This window comes from Penicillium robsamsonii, assembly GCF_028829455.1.
Source record: "Penicillium robsamsonii strain IBT 29466 chromosome Unknown utg000001l_segment0_segment0, whole genome shotgun sequence".
Lineage (NCBI taxonomy): Eukaryota > Fungi > Ascomycota > Eurotiomycetes > Eurotiales > Aspergillaceae > Penicillium > Penicillium robsamsonii.
Window position 1 is genome coordinate 2,947,186 of NW_026643219.1, and position 18,227 is coordinate 2,965,412.

General features: G+C 48.7%; 7 protein-coding genes across 7 annotated transcripts; 4 read left to right on the forward strand and 3 right to left on the reverse strand.

Moving 5' to 3' along the window:
• Positions 1 to 177: 177 nt before the first annotated feature.
• On the forward strand, positions 178 to 852 carry N7447_001160 (uncharacterized protein; the record flags this gene model as incomplete). Its single annotated transcript, XM_057225436.1, has 2 exons — positions 178 to 526; positions 587 to 852. The coding sequence occupies 2 exons, from the start codon at positions 178 to 180 to the stop codon at positions 850 to 852; spliced, it is 615 nt and encodes a 204-aa protein (XP_057089452.1).
• A 299-nt stretch (positions 853 to 1,151) lies between these two features.
• N7447_001161 (uncharacterized protein) lies at positions 1,152 to 2,020 on the reverse strand (the record flags this gene model as incomplete). The annotated part of the gene is made up of 2 exons (XM_057225437.1): positions 1,152 to 1,396; positions 1,441 to 2,020. 2 exons carry the CDS (start codon positions 2,018 to 2,020, stop codon positions 1,152 to 1,154), a joined length of 825 nt encoding a protein of 274 aa, XP_057089453.1.
• Positions 2,021 to 2,461: 441 nt separating this feature from the next.
• Positions 2,462 to 4,110, reverse strand: sik1 (snoRNP complex protein NOP56; the record flags this gene model as incomplete). The annotated part of the gene is made up of 3 exons (XM_057225438.1): positions 2,462 to 2,713; positions 2,771 to 3,890; positions 3,947 to 4,110. 3 exons carry the CDS (start codon positions 4,108 to 4,110, stop codon positions 2,462 to 2,464), a joined length of 1,536 nt encoding a protein of 511 aa, XP_057089454.1.
• A 357-nt stretch (positions 4,111 to 4,467) lies between these two features.
• N7447_001163 (chaperonin-containing T-complex subunit CCT6) lies at positions 4,468 to 6,440 on the forward strand (the record flags this gene model as incomplete). The annotated part of the gene is made up of 7 exons (XM_057225439.1): positions 4,468 to 4,509; positions 4,563 to 4,657; positions 4,715 to 4,736; positions 4,806 to 4,847; positions 4,904 to 4,924; positions 4,977 to 5,150; positions 5,208 to 6,440. 7 exons carry the CDS (start codon positions 4,468 to 4,470, stop codon positions 6,438 to 6,440), a joined length of 1,629 nt encoding a protein of 542 aa, XP_057089455.1.
• A 204-nt stretch (positions 6,441 to 6,644) lies between these two features.
• On the reverse strand, positions 6,645 to 7,712 carry N7447_001164 (putative histone acetyltransferase (MysT1); the record flags this gene model as incomplete). Its single annotated transcript, XM_057225440.1, has 1 exon — positions 6,645 to 7,712. One exon carries the CDS (start codon positions 7,710 to 7,712, stop codon positions 6,645 to 6,647), a length of 1,068 nt encoding a protein of 355 aa, XP_057089456.1.
• Positions 7,713 to 8,356: 644 nt separating this feature from the next.
• N7447_001165 (Nucleotide-binding alpha-beta plait) lies at positions 8,357 to 11,260 on the forward strand (the record flags this gene model as incomplete). The annotated part of the gene is made up of 2 exons (XM_057225441.1): positions 8,357 to 8,542; positions 8,603 to 11,260. 2 exons carry the CDS (start codon positions 8,357 to 8,359, stop codon positions 11,258 to 11,260), a joined length of 2,844 nt encoding a protein of 947 aa, XP_057089457.1.
• A 527-nt stretch (positions 11,261 to 11,787) lies between these two features.
• N7447_001166 (asparagine--tRNA ligase SLM5) lies at positions 11,788 to 13,536 on the forward strand (the record flags this gene model as incomplete). Its single annotated transcript, XM_057225442.1, has 3 exons — positions 11,788 to 12,053; positions 12,128 to 12,248; positions 12,316 to 13,536. 3 exons carry the CDS (start codon positions 11,788 to 11,790, stop codon positions 13,534 to 13,536), a joined length of 1,608 nt encoding a protein of 535 aa, XP_057089458.1.
• Positions 13,537 to 18,227: the final 4,691 nt, after the last annotated feature.

The following is an 18,227-nucleotide window of genomic DNA, read 5'->3' on the forward strand; positions in this document are numbered from 1 at the left end:
TCGATAGTCCCGACGCGTTCGCGTACTGCCCACGCGCGTTGAGGCTGTTAGTCAGCTGTTCGGAATAACCATCTATTTATGGATTCTGGATTATCCATTTCTCCGATATTGGTGATCTTCTTCGATATTGATGAAGACAGCAAGTGGAAGTCTAGAAGCAATTTACTCTACACAACGATGTCGGAAGACTCACGAGATCCCAGCTCTGTTCCACAGGCTGGGAGCAACACACAAATCCCCAACGATCTAGCCGATTCGCAGAAACCGAAACACAATCCGTCTCAGTCACAAACTGGAAAGCTATGGGATGCCTTCGGAAACCCCGAAGAACCTGCGAACGCGCTCGCCAAAGCAACCTATAAGCCCCGGGGCAAAAACCCTAAGGATGTGCCATACTCAGAGATTATTGGAACATTTCCGGTCTCCGAAATGACCACCCTTCACAAAAGACCGTGTGCTCGGGAGTCCTTATTGACTGGCATTGGTGTTGGATTTGGAGTTGGTGGTCTACGAGGTTTGGTTAAAGGTATGCCTGCACTCTTTCGACATTGGAACACTGGAATCATGGTCTAATATGTGTATACAGGACGGTACTATCTATGGTCTGCAGGAAACTGGGCTGTTGGCATGTTTGCGATTACCTCATTAGCGTCATATGAATACTGCCGCTGGCGACGAAATAACGAATTGAGTGGCATGGCAGAAGCGCTCGATCTGATGAACCAACTGAAGGCCAAGAAACAGCGTGAGAAGGATACGGCAGAAGAGGAAGCGGCATTGCGCGCGTCTCTTGCTGAGCAGGAAAGAAAGAGCAAGAGTTGGACCAATCCCTCCAACTACAAGTTCTGGTAGTGCTGTTGGTTCATGAAAAGGAGTCATGGAGTTCATGAGGTGTTCCGAAAACTGTATATGTATTCCGGTCAACGGATCAAGTGGTGATCGACGTCATGTCATAAGTCATCTCTGTGTATCATAGCTCTCTGCAAAGTTCATATTGTCCGCCCAATCATCGTCGGACCCTCCCATTTGTTTGAGAGAAAAACAAAGAAGTAAAAAAAACAAAACCGCCCATATGCCTGCCTTTCAAGAGAAAAACGCCGAGTAAAGATATCCAAAATGTGGCTGCATGTTGCGCAGCTATGTCTCCCCCGCTAGAAATTGAATTTCACGCGCTTCTGAATGGCATCTTCGTTTCTGCCGTGCAATTTATCTAGCTCAACGCCATCCCTCCTCCTTTCGCGTCGTCTTTCACGAGCTTCCCGGGCTTCGCGATTCTTCCATTCTGCCACTTGCTTTTGTCGCTTCTGTGATCTTTCCCACGCAATTGAGGCGGTGGGCTTGAAGCCTATACCGTTGATCCCATATCCATCATCCGTTGGGTCGGATGGGTTGTGGCCTGTTATTTCCGAATCATGCCATACAAGCGGGTCTTCTTCAGACGGAGTGTCCGCAGGAGGGGGGATAGTCGTTGTTTGCGTTTAGATGGCGATGATGGATTCAACTGTTTGCGAGAGAAAGTTTCAGACTTCCTCTTTGAGGGGGAAATAGACAAGGAAGTCGGCAAGGGAGTCGGATCCTGTGTTGCGGGCGGCTCGAATCGCAAAGCTTGGCGGTCACCAGGTTCGCTGCTAGTTGCCGGTAGGGCTTCAGGCATATTCTTGAGCTCGTGGCTGTCAGGCTCGCATGCTTTCTGCGCCGGTAGAGCCAGAGATCCTAGCCGCGAGTTGCAAGTCAAAGTTCCAGGGTCCGAAAGAAGGTCGCCACGAATGGCTAACTCTCCGAATCGTCCAGCCACTGCAGCGCGAGGACTATAGCTTTCCAGCTCGTCCTCGTCCCGAAGTGGAACCTCTTGAAAACTATCGATAGAGGCTAGCGATGTGGGTGAGGCTGAGGGGCTATAGAAGTCTGATTCTGAGGGCTCTCGTTTGCGCTTGGGAGAGAAAGAGGAAGGTAAGCTCATCGGCATCATACTGAAAAAGGACGTAGTGGGGACGTCACCGAGCAACCCGATGGATCTCATTTGTAAATAAATCGGGTATCCACCACCAAATTGTTCTCAGGAAACTAAGGTATTCATTCTGGAGAGCTCGCAAAGCGCGGAGGTCAAGGCTGAGAGGGGTTTGGTCTTGGGACATTCGGCATTGAATCAGACGTGGGGTACAATGATCGCCACTAAACAGGCCGCGCATGCATCAAGGGATTATTTTTGGTTCTGTTCTATTCTGCAAGGCATAAAAATAGGTTTCTTTGAATCTGAGACCCCTTACTCTTTGTAGGGCCACATGATGAACAACTTAAAACACTTATTGAAAAATATCAGAGCAGCGATAGTCAGAGCTGCTGAGGCAAAAGGCCTGGTAATAATTTACAAATACCTGCAAGCCGTACCAATCGAGTCATGAAGACAAAAGCAAAACCTAACGCCATGACAAAGACTCCCAAGTCCAAACAAATTGCACATCTAGGCCTTTTGCTTCTTCTTGGAGGGCTCGGCATCCGTGTCGTGCTTGCGCTTCTTCTTCTTGTCGGACTCGCCCTCACCACCCACGGACTTTCTCTTCTCCTTCTTTTCCTTCTTTTCCTTCTTCTCCTTCTTCTCCTTCTTCTCTTTCTTTTCCACCTTAGCCTCCGCAACTTCGGCGTCCTCCATATCAGCATCGCTCTGGTCGGCATCGACATCAAGGTCAGCAAGGACGGCATCCATGGCGTTTTTCTGTAAACTATTAGTATTTGCTTTTTTATTTAATATCGTAACTAGAGCTCAACATACCATGGCGACCTCGTTCTTGGTAGGGGCAGCGCCGGAGGTGTAGAATTCCAAGCGCTCCTCAACCTGGCTCTTCAGGGCCTCACCGAACTTGGTGTTAGGGGCCTCGGAGAAGTTGTCAATGCGGGAAGCAATGGAACACTTGTTGGCAAGGAAACGGGAGATTCTGCCCTTGTTCTTGGGGCCAGCGCGGCCGATGAAGGAAGAGTGGTACAGCAGACCGTACTTGGGGGTGTTTCCCTTGGTCTTCAAGGCACGGAAAAGAGCCTTCTCAGCACCAAGAATCTGAACGGTAGAGGCGGGGTACTTGGAGAGGTTGGTCAAGCTACCGGCGTGGGAGATCAGACGGGCACCGACGACCTCACCGATCAGGGCAGCAAGGTTAGGTGCGACGACGCTCATCTTAGCAACAAGGTAAGCGTAGAGAGACTTGCGGTACTTGGCGAGCTTGACAACGCGCTCGGCGAAAGCGACAACGTTCTCCATGTCGGCCTCGGAGATCTCTTGACCCATACTAGTCTTAGCAGCATCAATAATGCTCTGGGCAACAGCCTCGTCATCTTCAACAAGGGCGGCAATGTCGTGCAAGCTTTCGTTGGTTAGGGCCTGCTTGTCCTTGATGAAAAGGGCGAGCTCGGCGTAACGCTGGTTGTCAGAGACAATCTTAACGAGCTCGGGGAAGTGCCACGAGTACCATTCGCGGACACGCATGGAGAAGGTGTTGATGGCCTTGTCGAGTTGATCCAGAATGGCGATAGCCTGGATGATGTGGTTGTCGTCACGCTGGACGGAGAACTTTACCTTAGCACGGGAGTAAGCGTGACCGAGACCGAGCTGGGCAGTGTCCATATCACCATCGCGCAGCTGCTTGAGAAGCTTGCTAGCGTGGAGACGAATACCACGGAGAAGATCCTGAACGACCTCGCTGGTATCACCAGTCTCACAGTCGACGAATGAGAAAGCGGACTTGATGCTTCCTGCCAGAGCCTTGTCGGCAAGACCCAGGATCACCTTCTTCTTCTTGTTCGGCTTGGGGAGGTTCAATTCAAGGAAAGAAACGAGAGTCTCGGATGCGACACCTTCGGAGATGTCGTTGATTTCTCCAAGAGCCTGCTTGTTGTTCCTAAAAATTGTTAGTGGGCCATGAAAAACCTTTTCATATAGACAGATAAAGCGTACTCGAAGGGCAGGAAGCTCGAAAGCTCGACCATCTTTCCGAACTTGGCAAGGTCATTGACACCTTCCTGGACTTCCTTCAAGGCATTGCCGACAGAGTCGCCCTGATGGGCGACCTTGAAAAGCGAGTAACCCATAGGGCCCTCGAAAAGTAGGAAATCGGCCATCGTGTTAGGACCAATACAAGGTCAATCACAGAATAATGATAAAAACTTGCAAAACCGGCCAGAAAACCTCGAAAAGTTCAATTCGATGGATTGCTGGTGAGGTTGGCGACGGCTGGAAATGGACAATTTTTTTTTCTCGCCGCTAGTGCGAATCCTAAGGCACCGAACCGGAGGTATGACGGTAGGCCTCGGAGCATGTGTTTACCCGTTCCGCTGATACAGTCACGTGAACATGGAGCATGCTCGAATGTGGGCTTTTTGGCCGCGGACCTAACGTGGAACAAGCGCTCTACCATCCCTTTAATTTAATATTTTTGAGTTATTGGACGTGATACCCTGTCATTCATTACCTGGGAGATGTCTGCAACTCAACTACTTAACCCGAAGGCGGAGTCGAGGGTAAGGAAAATATTCCCAGATGGCCCCTCAATGCACACTAACATTTCACGCAGCGGAGAGGAGAGGCCTTGAAGGTGAACATCGGTGCCGGTGAAGGTCTTCAAGATGTTCTCAAGTCCAACTTGGGTCCTTCAGGAACTCTCAAGATGTGAGTTTTCTACGAATGCACCCCACATACAAAGGCAATGGAGCTGACAAAACTTAGGCTGGTTGATGGTGCAGGCGCAGTATGCAATCCCCGATTCCTCTCGAACGGCACAAAACACCCCTTTTCTGATACAGGCTTTCTATGATAGATCAAATTGACCAAGGATGGAAACGTTTTGTTGCGGGAGATGGTTCGTTCTGCCCCCATAATCCCAGGACTTCGAGCTTGTATGCTAACATTTAACAGCAAATTCAAAACCCTACGGCGGTAAGATGGAATTGTCTCAAGAGCTCCTACGTGTTGCTGACGAAATGGAAAGGTTATGATTGCTCGCGCTGCGACGGCACAAGACGATATTACCGGTGATGGAACAACATCTGTCGTTTTGCTGGTGGGTGAGCTTTTGAAGCAAGCGGAGCGTCACATCTCTGAGGGTCTTCACCCTCGTGTCATCACTGATGGCTACGAGATTGCCAAGACCGAGGCCTTGAAAGTATGTAATGGGGACTGAAAGTCGGATCTCGAGATGGATCTAACACATTACCTACAGTTCCTTGAAAACTTCAAACTCGAGCGTCCTATTGACCGAGAGCTGTTGCTTTCCGTCGCCCGTACCTCCCTCTCCACCAAGCTTAATGGTGCTCTCGCTGAGAAGCTTACCCCCGACATTGTCGATGCCGTGCTCGCCATCCACAGAGCCCCCGAGAAGCCCGATTTGCACATGGTTGAAATTATGACGATGCAGCACCGGTCCTCATCTGATACCCAGCTTATTCGTGGTCTTGCCTTGGATCACGGTGCCAGACACCCCGACATGCCCAAGCGGGTTGAGAACGCTTTCATTCTGACATTGAACGTCAGTCTGGAGTACGAGAAGTCGGAAATTAACTCGGGATTCTACTACTCTAACGCCGAGCAGAGAGATAAGCTGGTGGAGAGTGAGCGCAAGTTTGTGGATGCGAAGCTGCAGAAGATTGTGGACCTCAAGAAGGAGGTTTGTGGAAACGACCCCAAGAAGGGATTCGTTATTATCAACCAAAAGGGTATCGATCCCCTCAGCTTGGATGTTCTTGTCAAGAACGGCATCTTCGCTCTGCGAAGAGCCAAGCGCAGAAACATGGAGCGTCTGCAGCTTGTCTGTGGTGGAACTGCTCAGAACAGTGTTGAGGATTTATCTCCGGATGTTCTTGGCTGGGCTGGTCTGGTCTATGAGCACCAGCTTGGTGAGGAGAAGTTTACTTTTGTTGAAGAGGTCAAGGATCCTAAGTCTGTGACTATCCTCATTAAGGGTCCTAATGGACACACCATCACCCAGGTTAAGGATGCCGTTCGTGATGGTTTGCGCTCTGTCTACAACACCATTGTCGATGGCTGTGTCATTCCCGGAGCTGGTGCATTCCAAGTTGCATGTGCCGCACACCTGCAGTCCCAAGCCTTCACCAAGACCGTCAAGGGTAAGGCCAAGTGGGGTGTTGGTGCGTTCGCTGATGCTCTTCTGATCATCCCTAAGACTCTTGCTGCCAACTCAGGCCACGATATTCAGGATTCTCTGGCTGCTCTTCACGATGAGGCAACTGATGGTAACGTTGTCGGTTTGGATTTGGTCACTGGCGAACCCATGGATCCCGTCCAAGAGGGTGTCTTCGATTCATTCCGTGTTCTGCGCAACTGCGTCGCTTCCAGCACAGGCATCGCATCTAACCTCCTTCTGTGCGATGAGCTGCTGAAGGCTCGGCAGATGAGCAAATCCGGTGCCGGTGGCCCCGGTGGCCAAGAAGAGTAACACTTCTCATTTACGAAATCAGGCGGTTCATGTAAAGTTTAAAAGGGTTAAAGACTTGATTCCCTCACAAAATAGGGGGCCAAGAGCCAATCTATTCAAAAATACACAAACTTCACGTTGCTTCTCATTGTCGTCGTTTAATAAAAAAAAATACCGTAATCAGCGCTATCGTACATAAACTTGGAAGTTGTCTCATTGGGAGAATCAATCTTCTTCTGAGGCGACGCTTTGGCCGTCCCCATCAGACACAATCTCGGGGGGCCAAAGTCCCTCAAAGCCTTCTTCCCTGACCGGATCGTCCAGGGACAGATGGTGTGCTTGAGCCCACTCCCACACATCAGATTTGCAAATGGTGACCATCTGACCTGGTGGGATGGTATTGTCCTCCACAGCTGTACGGGTGGATTTACGTTTTTTGGGGGTAGCCTGAGGTTCAAATAGCCCCATGCTCTTGAGTGCAGTGATCACATCCTCGGTCAGCATACCGGTTCCCAGGCCGAGTTCTTCAACGGTAATGGTCTCGCGCAAGGGTCTCTTGCGGGAGCCTTTGGGGGTTGAGCTGGGCTTCTGTTGGTCGGTTTCAATGGAGGTACCGCTAAGTTTGCCGCGGAGCAAGAATCGGGCAATCCGTTCGGCCCAAAAACGGACATAGCTTTTATGACCCAGCTCACTCAGTGGCTTCTCTGGTCCACCGATGCACCCACCATTGGAGTCCCATCCGCTGAGCTTGTAGCTGACACCCATCAACAATTTCCCAAGCTGCTTGTGTTGGTAGGGCGGGAAGATCAGAATACAGGCAAGATTGTTCGCGTCCCATGAGAGTTTCTCTTTTGAAAAGAAGCCGAGCACGTAGTAGCTGTCGGAATCGTCCGGGTCGGTGAAAGTGAGGATGTAGTACAGGAAGGTTGCGACATCGAAAAAGACTGTCTTGTGGTCGAGGAAGAGTTTTGCGAAAAGAGACAAATTCTGTCCGAAAAGTTTGTGATTTTGCCCATCAACCTCCCACACTGCATACCCGCCATGGTCGTACACTTTCGTGCCTGGTGGGGTTATGCGATGCTCGCAGGCGCGTTTGTGTTGCTCAAACAGCGCCCCGTCGCATGAGTATCGAAAGCACCAGCGACAGACGTAGAGTCGATCGGCGTCTTTGGCGACGAGGTCTTCCGGGTAGATGGATTGATTCCATGGTTTGAACAAGAGATCGCCCAATACGACGTTGTTCACGTTGCGATCGGCTGGGGTCTGCAATGACGCAGACTTCGGAGTCGCCATTGATTTCTATGGAGATTCGAGCGGCGCGACGTGATATCGAAGTTATCGAAATGTTAGGTTTCGGAGGTGTTCATGCGATGTACCGTCTCCAATGGACCAGCCATTGGTATTATCGTGGAAATGAGAGCTGCAAATAGATGAAAAGACCAGGCACAGTCGCGCAGACATTGGGAGACGTTATGTGGACATATCTCAATTGGTATTATTCATTGTCCATTGCATCCCATTCAAATGTCAGGAACATTCAGAGTTTGACACCTAGAATTCCAGGCAAACATATAGTGTCATGTGATCGGAGCGGGGATCTTCCGGAAAGCTTCATCATGCTTGCTCTTATCCTGTTGCCTGAAACTCCCATGTATTTTTATTTCTTATATTCCTTGGATTTTTTTGGCTGTCGCCCTTGCCTCTGGAAGATCCAAACTTGAAAATTTGAAGGTGTTGCCACAGGCAGCAACATATGAATCTCGTGATCTTTTTCCCCGTTTATACACCCCCATCTTCAAACTAGCCCCAAAGGCATCATAATTCCAAACCATTTCATATCTTTATCAACTCTACTCTAGTTCCCTTTTTGTTTTCGATTCTGTAACGCCCCACCAGTTTGTGGTCCTGATCTACAGGGCTCACATTGCATCTTCTCCATGTTGAAGCCCTTCCAAATCAGAAACCTTCGGGTACCCACTGAGCACCAACCCGAGCAGCCTGCCGATTCTCGTACTTCCTCAGGGGTGGTCCAGATCTCTGCTACAGATTACGATGATTTAGCGTCAAAACATCCCCGCGCAAGGCTGACTTATATGGATGACGATGATGATGAAACAATCACCGTAAGTTCACAACAGTCTGCTATCTATTATGCCGAAGTCAAATTCTTACCCTTTCCTTAGGTTGGATCCGCTCTCGAACTCTCTCAGTGCCTTGAGGAGCCCCTAGACCTTAATGCACAGCTTGAGTCCGTTGAGCATTCTCTCGATGACATCAGTCCGATGCACATATTTGATATTCGTCGATCAAACTCCGTGACCGAGTTGTGGAAGCGATTTGAAGACAACATTCCAAAACAAGGCACGGCTGATGATAAGAACGACACGCAAGCTACTTCTAAGGCTATTGTTCTCGAGGGGCAACATGAAGTGCCAGTTCCTCATATTACGAGCTCGCCACCTGTCTCTGAGGATCAACCTCGCCCTTTCATGGAAGCATTTGAGGCCGAGCTAGCAGAGATGCTCAATGCTTCTGAATCCTCGAAGGGTAGAGTACCTCAACCTGACTCGCCACCGACTACTGAGCCATCAGCCAACACAAACTCAGGGCGATCTCCTCATCCCGTTGAGATCTTAGCGGCACAAGTTCTAGACCAGCTGATCAACGGCGCTACTATGGTACAATCTGAGTGGCGGTCAAAAATGCCTGAGCTACAGCGACAACTACAGAATGCTCAGAGACAATTTGAGGCTGCACAGAGATCTCTGCCTGAGAACGTGGAATCATCACTGCGGACACTACTTGCCACTGTTGAGGCTCACCTAAGAACCGCTTTTAATAATCTCCCAGATGGTGGGAGGCAAATGGCAGAAGATGCCTTCCAAGCAGGAAGACCTGTCGCTGAGAATGCCGCCGATGGTTTTCGTACGATGGCCTCTGAACTCAACGAAGTCGGAAGAACATTATTTGCCGCATTTGAATGCGAGTTTGGGCGCGCTAGATCGACAGCCTCTACGTCTACCTCGACTTCGGAGGTGCCAAACCCTGGTCCACCAGGGCCGTTCTTTAACACTGCTGCAAGCAATGGATCTGCGGCTCCTGACACTTTGTATTCCCAAACCCCAGGCGCACAACCTTCAAGCACAGCCACAGACGAGAAATCAACAGCAGGCCCAGGCCAATCGAACCCATCGCACACTACTCATGCAGGAATACCCCCCTTCCAAAGTCATCATAGTCGTCAACCTATACCCGCTCATCCAAATCATTGGGCACCTCCCTTGTGGCCTGCTCCATTTTGGAATCCATTCCAAACTTACAACGCACCTCCCCCTCCCTGTCCTCCTCTACCGTCGGCATCGCTGCCGAATTTCAATTCCTGGCCGCAAGGGCCTCCTGCACCTCCGTCTCCTGGGCTCAATGCCCCGTTGAACGCTAGACAAACATCACAAGTGAAGTCTGAAGAATCGAAGAACTTTTCAACAACTAAATCCTTGTTCATTGGGAATGTTGGTTTCAAGGTTACCGACAAGATGATACAGGATGTGTTTGCTGCCAAAGGATTCCTCGTCAATGTGGATCTCCCACTCGATACCACATCAGGAAGACATGCAGGCTTTGGCTACGTTAATTTCCCTTCGGAATACCCAGCTCTGGCTGCAATAGAGGCATTGCAAGGTGCTGTCATTGACGGTCACTCGATAAACCTGGAGCCTATGTATCATCCCGCCATCGAAAGTGTGCGTCCGGTGCAGATTTCATCGAATGCCACTACAACCGCACACGATACTCAGAAAAACGGCCCTCGGGCTAATATGAGCCGTGTAAACAACACTCGCTCTGAACGAAACAGTACCACATTGGGACCCTCTGCGTCCCCGCTTGCTGTCCAGTCACAAAAGACTCCATCCCAAGCTGACAAAACGGATAATCGCAGAAAATCTGTCAGCTTCGTAGACCTCACGCAAGATACTGATCCTGGTCCACCCCAGACAGAATCATCCGCACTACTTGACTCTCCGAGCGACGACCCTGCATTCAGCGCACGTTTTCCCTCGCTTTTACCCGAGACAAGTGCACAGCTGAGCGGCCGGGGTGTTCCCTCGTATTCTAACACTGAGTCTCGTTTCCCACCCGTGTCTCAATGGGAGGCCCAGCTTCTTGCAAATCGGCAGGAAGACCGTGAAACAGAGCCTATGACTGGTGTTTTGCATAGTCAATCGCCAAAGAGCCCCGAACACCGCGAGGGACTCTCCACTCACATTTTACCCCTGCATCCTACCCCGAAGGGGTTTGATCAATCTCAACCAGCTTCCGGTGCCAACAAGGCTGTACGCCCAGTGGTAGGTCTCAATGACCCCCACCCTGCGGCCAAATTGAAGCGCCGAGCCACTGAGCACAAAACTTTTAAGCCAAATCATTTACACGCTGCAAAGACTGGCCATCATCATCACCTCAAGCATTCCACAAGTATGCGTCCTGGGGATAGATCGAATGGTCCTACTGAGACAGACACATGGGCACGTCTGTCTAGGCGAGAACGAAATGCTGTATCTTCTCACGAACAACTTCCCGGAAGCTTCCCAGTGGAAGATACCACGGCGGAAGTTACGGCGAGAGCCCGTCTTTCTAGTACACTTGATGCCAGCATTCCTGAGACTGATAATGCGGCGATCGAACGGTGTGTTTCTGCTCTTATCGACATGGGATACGGGGCTGGGCAGGAGGGCGGACGGTCGAGAATGGCTGTGTATGCGGCTATGGTAGATGGTGTCCTCATGGATGCGATTGATATGATTGAAGAGGAAAGACAGGTTTATGAACGGCGGCCTTCGCAGTGAGGCATGGAAATATTTGCTTGCTTTTTTAATTTGGGGTCGTCCAACGGCCCAGTCATTCCTTTAGCTGCAATTTAGCTTGACTGGAATTCTTGTGGTATTTAGTCTCGATAGTGTTGAAATCCCACTTTGCTCTAATGACTTGCTGTAGATGTTTCGAGACATCAATCTACTATATACTTTTTAGATGGTCTTCTATTATATATCTTGGATATCATTGTTGTATGATTTGGGGCTATTCAAGTGAGAAAGTGTATAGATTGGTAGGACTGGCTGGTTATATTTAAACTATTGCATAGGATTTGAAACGAGATTGTAGTCTACGACATATTTATTTGGACTTCAAGATTCTTTCGAAATAAACAATGCTGCCAATACAACATTGAATTGTAAACCGAGCCTATCAATGGCAATAATGCCAGTACATGCTGCCCAGGTGAGAATGCTAATCGGACCGACATCAACGCCGATAAGTTTCCTGGCCGCGATCTCCGAACTCTCCGACCATTCAACCCACAGCACCTTCAGCAATGCAGATATGGCGGCGGACCTTCGCCACGTCTGTGGGCAGGCTTACCAATAGCTCAATTAATGCTCGTCCCTCTATCGTGCGATGCGCGCAGATCCTCCAAGCTAGCAAGAATGGCGGAGTCTGCAGCTTCGAGGACCAAGAAATCAAAGTGAATGGGTTCGTTCGGTCTGTACGGAAGCAGAAACGCTTTGCGTTCGCAGAAATAACTGATGGTTCGACCGTGGAGCCACTACAGGCGTTCCTAAAACCCGCGCAAGCAGCAGAGTACGTTTGACCGCGAGTGAGCTGTGATCCTCGACCTTTGTCAGCGAAGACTAACTCGAGCGCTCTTTTCCTAGTCTGTCAACTGGGACTGCGATCGAAATATCGGGCATATGGAAAGCTTGCCCACCGGGTAAAGAACAAACCCATGAGCTCCAAACAACCGATGTTAAGGTTGTAGGCGCATCGGACCCAGAGGTGAGCCCACGAGCTTTCTCCCAGCTGTCGCCAGACCTCAAACTAACCATGATACCTATGGTTGCAGACGTTTCCGATCCAGAAGAAGTATCACAGCCCCGACTTCCTGCGCCAGATCCCCCACCTCCGCATTCGAACACCCTTCAATTCTCTCCTTTCGCGCTTCCGATCCGAGTGCATGTTCCAACTTGGCAATGTCTTCCACTCTCATCCGGACGGAGCTTTTACACAAGTTCAGCCCCCCCTTATAACGTCCTCGGATTGTGAAGGTGCAGGTGAGACGTTCACATTGGCACCACGTGGTGCCGCTACACCCAGCACCGATAACGAGCATTTCTTCCGATCGCCAAAATACCTCACTGTATCGTCGCAGCTTCACCTGGAAGCTTATGCAGCAGAGCTAGGCAATGTCTGGACATTGACACCCGTGTTCCGGGCGGAGAAGAGCGATACACCGCGCCACCTCAGCGAGTTCTACATGCTCGAAGCTGAGGTGAATTTCATGTCCGATCTTGACTCGCTTACTGGCTTAGTGGAGCATCTGCTACGCGACCTGACGCGTCGTCTATATAATACTCCTGTGGGCCAAGAGATCCTGTCGGCCAAACGGTCTGGCGAGCCAGGCCAGGAAACCAGCGCCGAGGAGACGGGATCTTTACGGCAAAGATGGACCGATCTAATGGATGGGCCAAAATGGCACCGTGTCACATACACCCAAGCAGTGGGGATGCTCCAGCGTGCCGTTGCCGAAGGAGAAGCGTCGTTTGAGCATGCCCCGACATGGAATGGAGGCCTACAACTTGAGCATGAAAAGTATATTGTCGAGGTGCTCTATAAAGGGCGTCCTGTCTTTGTGACGGACTACCCGAAATCCGTCAAGCCGTTCTACATGGCCCCTTCGCAAGCTGCTGACGACAGCAACACACCCGGGGAGACAGTGGCATGTTTCGATCTGCTCCTCCCCGAAGTCAGCGAAGTCGCTGGGGGTTCCCTGCGCGAGCATCGCCTGCCCAATCTCATCCAGAACATGCGTGAGCACGGTTTGATCAAGCCCCGACAAATCCCTGAGTCTGGTGATCCAGCTCCAGGCGAGTCGCTGTATCCTTATCTCACCCCCGACGAGGACTTGAGCCACCTTCAATGGTATGCTGACCTCCGACGCTGGGGCTCTGCTCCCCATGGAGGCTTTGGGCTCGGATTCGATCGATTCCTAGGATATTTGACTGGCGTCTCCAGTGTTCGGGATATCGTGTCCTTCCCGCGATACTTCGGTCGCGCTGATTGCTGAGGCTTATCAGAGGTATCACCTGGTGTATGATAGATTTGTAATATAATATGCATGAAAACTAAATGGATAGAGAGAAATAGAATTGGAAACAACCCAAGAGCGACATGAGCTGATCCACCGAGTAACTCATAACTGGGCCTAGCTTTGCTCTATTGATAATATACGAGGCATTCCGTATCAACCGCCGAGCTATACTGAATTCCCAACGGCGCGAAAAAAAAAGTAATATCGCGACATATTACCGAATAGAGCAAAGACAGGGGGACTCGTCCGCAGGCATCCGCATATCGGAGCCTCCGTCGCATTTTGTGACCAAATTCGACTAGTGAGAATACAAGTCTCTTACCACCTGAAGGTAAAAAAAGGGCTTGCAGATACTAACCGGTAGTGCCCGGCCCAGCTTACTTTGTATATTACTCTCATTCAACCTTAGCACAATTATGAAGCTCCCCACGGCAACTTATATACCACACAGGCGTTATATACTCACTAGTTCCGCTATGACTAAAAAGACAAGGGAAATTGACAAGGGAAATTGAGAAGAAAATTCCGACTAAATTCTCAATCTCATACTCCGTGCGAAGTACTCTGTAGATCGCTGGAATATAAGAACTAGGGCAGAGGCTTTATGTAGAGCTTACTGATCTACCCGCCTTGTATGCCCATTTCCCGTTTTGTTTACTAGCCCGAGATTCTAATTTCAAATTGCGACCTGAACGCTCAAGATAAATGAACGGGCACGAGCGAAAAGAAAGATGGCAACTAAATTATAGTTACATCCACAGATGTAGTTATTCCTTTTGCATTATTGGGTTCTGGCCCCTGTTCCAAGCCTCAGCCAAGTGATCATCCAAGACAATCAGCCGAAGCCAGAACAAAGCGCAACGCTAAAAACCCGAAGGAATGCTACGTAACCAGAGGAAAAAAAATCTGACATCCGAGTCCAGTGCCCTCGTACCAAACACGGGATAGGACATCGTTATGTGATATCGAAGGTCGGCGATCTATATATGCTTACTCCATACATTGATATTCGTACTCCGTATACAGGGCTGAACTAGAGTGCAAGACATTCAACGTTAATAAGCACCGCACGGACGAAATAATTGGATGCTGGAGGTTAAGTTGGCGAAATAAAATTAAGACATAGATCTTGCTGCATTAGCAGGGCGCCAGGCGTAGTCGATCGTTTCACGATAAAAGTAGCTCTACAACATAACTAGCGAGTAGACCGGACGTTTTTGTACATGCATACATAGCTGGGGTAGCAGGCGTATACCTCGTATACATGTACGGCAGATCTTATCCTTGAGTTATGCACCGGAGCTTCGGACCCCAGCAAAGCAAAGCCAAGCACTGTAGTGTGGAAATGAGGCGTCCCACCGAATGTAAAAAATTGGGGCGTGGCACTAGTTTGGGGCAGTACGGAGTACGTAGGTTAATTGCTGGAAAGGATACATATCAGTACCCTAATTAGGAAATAGGACGGCGAGACGGGATGTTCAACGGCAACGAAATTCAAGGAATTGAGCCTCGGCGGACGAGTGCTCCATCGGGAGAAAACGTGATCGACCGAGAGGGGGGGGAAGAGTGGGCTTTGGAGTATTTGGAGTATTTTGGCTCAGTTACTGTTTCGGATCTCGCTTATTTATGCCGAGCATTCCGGTTTCAGTTAGGATTTATAGATTTTGTATTGCCACTTGTCCTTATTGTGGCGAGAGGCTGTATACCACATAGTTAATGAAAGTCCATCAGATTAGAATAGAAAAATATTACAGCCTCATAAGAAGCGCACAGCCTTGAAATAATATATTTGACTTTGACAAAGCGAGTACAGCTTCCATGCCAATAAGGGGGGCAGGATCAGCAGGTAAGGGGCCCTAACCTTACCAGGGTTAAGCATAAGCAAAAAGAATGGGCAGTGCGCGCCTTGTACGAGTCATGTAGCACATCCCTGCCTGACGTGTCACATTACAAATAGATGTGATTTGCGGTCTAATTATTTGATAAATTCATAAGGTTACATTCAGATCTTCGTATTCGGCTTCAGAAACTCCCCGAGAAAAAGAACGCCACATGGGATTTATGTCCATGTAAAGCTGGGTCAAGGCAAATTTGAATTGAAACATCTAAAGTAACGCTAAGTAAAATAAAGGTACGGAGTTAACATTAACCATAAATTTGCGGTTTCCATAGTTCGGAGAAAACTGGATTTTATCTAGCCTTCGATGACATTTGCCCTAGGACCATGGTCTAGCCAAAATCATCTTGGCATTCATAATTCTTGGCCTCAAGACTTACGTCTCTGATTTGGGGTAGGCACCAGCATTTGTTGCACTGCCATTTCTTGGACATCTAGGATGTGATCAATATGGTGAACCTTGAAAGTCAATATTACAAAAATTGGACCAGAATAAAATGAAACCCTTTTGACCACGGAACGTACTATATGAAATGAAATTAAACGAGGTAATTCCACTTGAAAATCAATTCCAGCACATTCCCTCTTCATCCAGACAATGGATACCTTAATTATGCTAGTGGAGATAAGCTCGTGTGACGTTTCACAAAATTAATTCTTGGCAACCTTTAATTCCAAGGTTGCAACGAATGCATGACAATACAAGAATCGCACGTCATTTTTATTTTGGGATCAGTTGCCTCATATGCATTGTCTCTGACTGGGCCAAATCCAGCTATACCTTAGCTGATTTGAGGCTCTCATTCATACGGTAATGTTAGGCCACCCACCTGAGCATCTCGTATCGGAGATTATTTCACAAAAGCAAATTCTGTGCAGCGGAGTTATATCCCAGCTCCGCGTATATTCAATCCGAAGGTAATCCGAGACCATTAAATAAATTAGCAGCTAACGAATACAGTTGCAGAAGGTCCGCACGAACCACGGTCGGCAAAACAGTCGGCCTATCCCGCAAGGGTACGTTATGTGTATCAGTGAGATATAGTTAGCGAGATGTGGGGCTGGATCCACTCAGAAAAAGGAGTCTTCGGGTACTCGGATAGACCTTGCGATACGCAATGTTTTTCTTGTACGGAGTTAAGGTTTCTTTGATTAGAAAACCCCAAATCTGGAAATTGGTATTATTATGCCTCAGGTATGGACGAGGGGCGATATATACCTCACTGAAGATGATTTTCCACCTGGGGAAAATGCAAGACTATTCTAATGTAGCAAAACTTGCGGGATCACGGCTGTCGGGGGTGGATTCAGGCGATCTTCAGAATTTAAAAATTCGGTAAGGGCCTGAGCTTCTACACTAATATCGAAGCGAATTACAAAGTATATCCATTCCATGCTCAAGGTAAGGGAATACATGTGGTGATTTGTGCTGTTGGTTATACTTATTTTATCGTATTGATTGGAGACTCTAAGGTTGATTCCAAGGTTGGCAAAGCGAAAATGTAACCATTCCAACTTCCTTTTTCGACCTCATAAATGCTCAGCTGCGCCAGTCTGATTGTTAATCTTGATTATTGCCTAGATCCTATCATTAACCATCAAACCAAATTTGACTGTGGCAGCACAAGAACACAGCATAATTCTACGGAGTACTAGTCCGCTAATCCTTATAGCTTGCACGTTGGATCATACGCACTCTGTATGTCTTCCATTTGGTCACCCAGGCGTTATTTCTTATTACATTGAACCTAGATTAACGAAGTGGTGCGACCTTACCACACACTCCGTAGACCTGGTAGATGGAAAACTAGGTCACCACGGTGACGTTCTAGTCACACAGGACGGCGCCATGTGAGACCTGTAAATGCGGGCGATACACTGTATGTACGAAGTACGCTGACAACATCAGCTCGTGCAATATTCTTTTGTTAGAATAGAAACACATGGGCCCCAGCTTTCTAAAATCCGAATCCGAATCAGGGCTGACGCCAAGGAGAAAGTCAGCTGCCAAGCTTAACCATCTCCGCCGAACCCTATTAGAGTGATCCTTGTACAACGGGGGATTTTGTTGGCGATACGCTTTCACTGGCTTGCATTATTCGGCCCGTGCGTGACATATTGGATTACAATACGGAGTAAACATATAGCACAAGTTTAAATGCTTATGGTCAAAAATATTAATGTGGCGATTTCCGAATATTTCTGGTACCTTTCACGCCTCATGCGATGTACATGGGTCTAATATTGGATCTAGAATGCGAGGCCACCTGCAAGGCTAATTAAGTACAAGGCTAACTGCACGGCGAACATGAACGGCACGGAGCGCAGACTCGGACCAGTTAACCTTATCGCTGAGTCAATGTATCAGCGGATATGAATCCATAATTTAGTCGAATCATGTTTTGGCCGATCGCTTGGTAATTGTGGCGAACCAGGTTAAATTCAAGCCATTGTTTAGTTATTTGTTATTCTTAGTCGAACACGAGCAATATAAGTCAGATACGAAGCGGTGCCCTTTCTACAAATACATAGCCCGTAGCTAGTATAGCTAGTCGTAATCTGTCGTACGCTTGGCCGTGGCGATCGTGTTACGTGGCTTCTTTAACTCTCGCCATGCATACTTTTACGCGCGCAAACAATGTACATACATGGGATCAACGGGCTTGAGACCTAGAGATTTCTTGTCTGATCCACCAAATTGCGAATGAGTATGTACACTGCATCTTTTTAGTTCATGTTTTCTTTTCTTTGCATCATTGCTTTGATCTGG